This window comes from Oncorhynchus mykiss, chromosome 7 (genome assembly GCF_013265735.2).
Source record: "Oncorhynchus mykiss isolate Arlee chromosome 7, USDA_OmykA_1.1, whole genome shotgun sequence".
Taxonomy (NCBI): domain Eukaryota; kingdom Metazoa; phylum Chordata; class Actinopteri; order Salmoniformes; family Salmonidae; genus Oncorhynchus; species Oncorhynchus mykiss.
The window spans coordinates 66,033,046-66,039,177 of NC_048571.1; the positions used below are offsets into that span (position 1 = coordinate 66,033,046).

At 41.2% G+C, this 6,132-nt stretch overlaps 1 protein-coding gene across 3 annotated transcripts in view; it reads left to right on the top strand.

Moving 5' to 3' along the window:
• Nucleotides 1-5,915, top strand: part of tacc1 (transforming, acidic coiled-coil containing protein 1) — a 36,495-nt gene extending 30,580 nt beyond the window's left edge. For all 3 annotated transcript variants that reach the window (XM_021610236.2, XM_021610234.2, XM_021610235.2), the window contains 3 exons: nt 456-562; nt 1,953-2,073; nt 5,578-5,915. In XM_021610236.2, coding sequence (XP_021465911.2) covers nt 456-562; nt 1,953-2,073; nt 5,578-5,646 — 297 coding nt within the window. In that variant the 3' untranslated portion in view covers nt 5,647-5,915. The remainder of the gene's footprint in view (nt 1-455; nt 563-1,952; nt 2,074-5,577) is intronic.
• Nucleotides 5,916-6,132: the final 217 nt, after the last annotated feature.

Sequence of the window (6,132 nt, forward strand, 5' to 3'; positions counted from 1 at the left end):
GAAGGTATATGTTAACGTGAGACTAGATAGAAGGTTTAAGAAGGTGTGCGTGATACCAGTGGAGGCTGGTGAGAGGAGCTATAGGCAGACAGGCTCATTGTAATGGCTGGAATGGAGTAAATGGGACTGAGTCAAACATAATTTCCATATGTTTGATACAGTTTCATGTATACCATTCCAGCCATTACAATGAGCCCATCCTGCTATAGCTCCTCCTACCAGCCGCTTATGCGTGACTTGTGTTAACGTTACACTAGCAAGGTTCTCTCACTGTACTTCAAAGACTGTTGAGTTGAAGTAAACCTTTGTCTGCCCATGTTGTATTCTGTGTTTTACTTCAGGTTTTGATTCTTCTTTATCTTTCATTATCACTACTTGTAATGGAGAAATACCAACCCGCCAAAACAATACATTCGGTTGAATTACATTTCAGATCTGTCTGTGTGTGTATCTAGAATGAAGAGGTGCTGAAGAAGTGTGCCCAAGAGTATCTGGTCCGCGTCAGACAGGAGGAGCAGAGATACCACACACTCAAGATCCACGCTGAGGAAAAACTAGTCAAGTAAAGACAGACACTTACACTTTTTAGTTTAATATAATTTTGATTTATTTTACCCAAAAAGATCATAAAACAATCTTAAATACATTATATATACAAAAGTATGTGGACACCCCTTCAAATTAGTGGATTCGGCTATTTCTTCCACACCCATTGCTGACAGGTGTATAAAATAGAGTACACAGCCATGAACAAACATTGGCAGTAGAATGGCCTTACTGAAGAGTTCAGTGACTTTCAACTTGGCACCGTCAACAAGTCAGTTTGTCAAATTTCTGCCCTGCTAGAGTTTCTGCTGTTATTGTGAAGTGGAAACATCTAGGAGCAACAACGACATCTAGGAGCAACAACGACTCTGCCGTGAAGTGGTTGCCACACAAGCTCGCAGAATGAGACCGCAGAGTTCTGAAGCACGTAAACATTGTCTGTCCCCTATTGCAACACTCATTATTGAGTTCCAAACTGCCTATGGAAGCAATGTCAGTACAAGAACTGTTCGTCTGGAGCTTCATGAAATGGGTTTCCATGGCCGAACAGCCACACATAAGCCTAAGATCACCATGTGCAATGCCAAGCGTCGGCTGGAGTGGTGTAATGCTCACCGCCATTGGACTCTGGAGCAGTGGAAACGTGTTCTCTGGAGTTATGAATCATGCTTCACCATCTGGCAGTCGGACGGCCAAATTGTGGTTTGGCGGATGCCAGGATAACCCTACCTGCCCCAATGCATAGTGCCAACTGTAAAGTTTGGTGGAGGAGGAATAATGGTATGTGGCTGTTTTTCATGGTTTGGGCTAGGGTCCTTAGTTCCAGTGAAGGGAAATCTTAACATTACAGCATACAATGACATTCTACACGATTCTGTGCTTCCAACTTAGTGGCAACAGTTTGGGGAAGGCCCATTCCTGTTTCAGTATGACAATGCCCCCGTGCACAAAGCGAGGTGTATACAGAAATGATTTGTCGAGGTCGGTGTGGAAGAACTTGATGGGCCTGCACAGAGCCATGACCTCAACCCCATCAAACACCTCTGGGATGAATTTGTACGCCAACTGCGAGCCAGGCCTAATCGCCCAACCTCACTAATGCTCTTGTGGCTGAATGGAAGCAAGTCCCTTCATCAATGTTCCTACATCTAGTGGAAAGCCTTCCCTGAAGAGTAAGGCTGTTATAGCAAAGGGGGGACCAACTCCATATTAATGCCCATGATTTTGGAATGAGATGTTTGACTAGCAGGTGTCCACATACTTTTGGTCATGTTGTGTATATTCCTATCATCTAGCCTATTGCTCATTGGGTACAGTACACAGTAGAGGGAAGAGATCTTCCTTTGGAGGTCTTTTATTTTTCATTATTTTCTTTCTCTAACGTTTATCTCTCTGCTGTGTTGCAGGGCTAATGAAGACATAGCCCAGGTGCGCTCCAAGGCCGACTCAGAGAGTGTGGCTCTTCATGCCAGCCTGAGGAAAGAGCAGATGAAGGTGGACTCCTTGGAGAGAGCCCTCCACCATAAGGTACTTGACAACATTTACTTGACTTACTCCACTTGGGGAAATATGTCTGTAGAATCAGGTTGAATACATCCTGAGAATAAATCACTTTCCTCCCAGGTAACCTGGTATTTCCCGCCAAAACTGCAGGTGTCATTCAAAAGCATTATAAAATCATATAAATAGGTTTATGTCTGGATGTGATTAGAGCTTTGATCCAAATTCAAACCTGATGCAACCTGAGCCTGACTAAATACATTTATGAGTCCAAGCCCAAAAAAGGCCAAATGATTGTGCCATTATCAAATACAGCTACCGCACATTACGCACAACAGAAAAACATAAAATCACATACAGTAGATGTAGCTATGCAATGGGTAAATCAATTAATCAAGCTCCAGTAACCTTTGAGTGTAAACTGTATTGCGCTATATTAAATGGAATGGAATTACGCACCTCGTTCAAACCATGATAAAGCTGAGAGAACATGCGATTCTGTTGCAGCACATGCGCCCTACAAAGTTACAAGTATAGGCTAGCGAATATGATTTTAATTGTTCATAATATTTCCCCTAATGTTATTAGCCTACCTCTTTCTCTCTCTAGTGTTACTTCATTCCTTCCTCGCAACAGTTAAATTAAATACGTTTCGTTGTCCTCATCTTCATTATTCTAATGACATCCTTGAATAATATAGGACTAGAATGAGATGCAGAAGGCTTTCAATTATTATGAGTCTGAATTATTATGGGTCTGAATAAATAACTAGCCTGTAACTAGCCCACGATAGTCTACCGCCATCGTGCGTTCGCTCTTCTTTCAGACTACCCCTGAGTACTATTGGCTGCTGTATTTAACATTCAGCATACAAGAGCTTGCGCCACTCTTCGAATAGTTTATTGGTGTAAGAAATGCACCAGAAAAGCCCAGCAAGCTATTCTACTCTAGCTTTTCCTGCATAGGACTCCAAGCGCTAAGGAGCCTTTTTTTCTTTTTACAGCGAGAGGCCAGCGGAGCACAGGTGCGTGCTTATTGCGCAAGAGACAGATAAGTTAGAAGCTTATTATGTGTAACAGTATTAATTTTAAACCGTCCCCTCGCCCATACCCGGGCGCGAACCAGGGACCTCAACAACTGACTCCTACGAAGCGTCGTTACCCATCGCTCCACAAAAGCCGCGGCTCTTGCAGAGCAAGGGGAACTACTACTTCAAGGTCTCATAGCAAGTGACGTCACTGATTGAAACGCTATTTAGCGCCCACGCTAACTAAGCTAGCCGTTTCACATCCGTTACACTCACCCCCCTTTTGACCTTCCTCCTTTTTCCGCAGCAACCAGTAATCCGGGTCAACAGCATCAATGTAACAGTATAATTTTAAACCGTCCCCTCGCCCATACCCGGGCGCGAACCAGGGACCTTCTGCACACATCAACAACTGACACCTACGAAGCGTCGTTACCCATCGCTCCACAAAAGCCGCGGCTCTTGCAGAGCAAGTGACGTCACTGATTGAAACGCTATTTAGCGCCCACGCTAACTAAGCTAGCCGTTTCACATCCGTTACATATGCATAACCTCTCATTATGTAAATATAAGGCTAGGCTAATACTGCATTGAAATGATTACCTGAAAAAGGTAGACTAGGACATCTATATATAGGCTTATACAGTGCATTCGGAAAGTATTCAGACCCCTTGACTTTTTCCACAGTGTTATGTTACAGCCTTATTCTAAAATTGATTCAATATTTCTCCCCCCAATCTACATACAATACCCCATTATGACAAAACAAAAATAGGTTTAGACATTTTAGCAAATTTAGTCAAATAAAAACTGAAACATCACATTTACATAAGTATTCAGATCCTTTACTCAGTACTTTGTTGAAGCACCTTTGGCAGAGATTACAGTCTCGAGTGTTCTTGGGTATGACGCTACAAGCTACTGGCTGCCAGCTCGAGGAAGAGTCTTGTTTTGTTTGTCACATACAGTGTTTTAGCAGATGTTATGGCAAGTGTAGCAAAATGCTTGTGTTTCTAGCTCCAACAGTGCAGTAATATCTAACAACACACAATCTAAAGTAAAGGAATTGAATTAAGAATGTATAAATATTTTGAAGAGCAATGTCAGAGCAGCATAGACTAAGATACAGTATATACATATGAGATGAGTAACGCAAAATATATAAACATTATTAAAGTGACTAGTGTTCCAATTATTAAAGTGGCCAGTGATTTAAATTCTATGTATAGGGCAGCAGCCTCTAATGTGCTAATGATTACTATTTAGAAGTCTGATGGCCTCGAGATAGAAGCTGTTTATCAGTCTCTCGGTCCCAGCTTTGATGCACCTGTACTGACCTCGCCTTCTGGATGATAGCGGGGTGAACAGACAGTGGCTCGGGTGGTTGTTGTCCTTGATGATCTTTTTGGCCTTTCTGTGACATCGGGTTCTGTAGGTGTCCTGGAGGGCAGGTACTTTGCCCCCGATGATGTGTTGGACAGACCGCACCAGCCTCTGGAGAGCCTTGCGGTTGCAAGCGAGGCAGTTGCCGTACCAGGCGGTGATACAGCCCGCGGTGATACATGCTCTCAATTGTGCGTCTCTAAAAGTTTGTGAGGGTTTTAGGTGCCAAGACAAATTTCGGTCGACCTCTATATATATATTTTTTTTCTTCATAAATTTGCTAATATGTCTAAAAATCTGTTTTCCCTTTGTCATTATGGGTTATTGTGTGTAGATTGATAAGGACAATTTGTATTTAATACATTTTAGAATAAGTCTATAATGTAACAAAATGTGGAGAAAGTCAAGGGGTCTAAATACTTTCAGAATTGATGGAGAGAGAGACAATCTGCGAGAGAGTGCTTGCTCGTCCACTGATTTAAAGCAACAATATAGGAGGGTTTTAAAATCTTGCAGCTGCAATAAAAAACTAAAACATCTTTACAATTAAAAAATAAGTTGATCCCCGAAAGCCAGATGGAGATGCGCATTCGGTATTCATATTACTGTAGCATATGCTATGCTGCATCAAATGTAGGTCTACCTGTCACAATAAAACAAGTTATCAGGATGAGATGACAGTTCTACAAACTGAGATGGGCTGTCGGTCCCAAGCCTGAGTTTTTATGATTCATCATGCAGTGACCACAGAGGCCATAGAGAATCCAGATTTAGACATTGATATAATTTAACAGTTACATTCCACGTCATGCTGTTCATATAAATAATTCATTATAATTGACCGGTTTCTCGCAGTTATTTATCCCGTGAAAAAGGAGGGTTTTTGTGCATTTCGGTAAATTTCAGTAAATCTTGGTAACCGGGTTCCCACATTTCAACCCTACTGTAAAAGTAATTTATCGGTAGCTTCCAATGACAAGAGAATCCCTCTATCAGAAGGTAAGAATCACTGATAGTAAAATAATAACTAAGCCATCTAATTAGTTATCTAGGGTTTCAATGCAGAATTTCACATTTGTACCTTGATTGAACAATCTCTCTGATCTCTCTGTTCTACCCAGAATCAAGAAATCGAGGAGCTTACAAAGATCTGTGACGAACTAATAGCCAAGCTCGGGACATCAGACTGATCAGACCTGAAATCATAAACGTCGGAGTTGTTGGATGTACTGTTCCACCAACTTCTCTCCTCTCTGCCTTTCCATTGCAGCCAAGGCTAACCATCCCCACTGCAGCTAGCTGGTAAATTACTGTACACACTTCTATACAATCTGAACCGATCTCTGATTTTATTACTCAAACACATAGCGAGTGAATGCAGTAGTCACCCCTATTGTTTCAGATTGGAACAAATTAACAGCGAAACAGCAATGAGTGTATATATATATATACACAGGTATTATGTATATATATATATATATATATATATATATATATATATATATTATGTATATATATATATATAATATATATATATATATATATATATACACACAGTGGGGCAAAAAAAGTATTTAGTCAGCCACCAATTGTGCAAGTTCTCCCACTTAAAAAGATGAGAGGCCTGTAATTTTCATCATAGGTACACTTCAACTATGACAGACAAAATGAGGGAA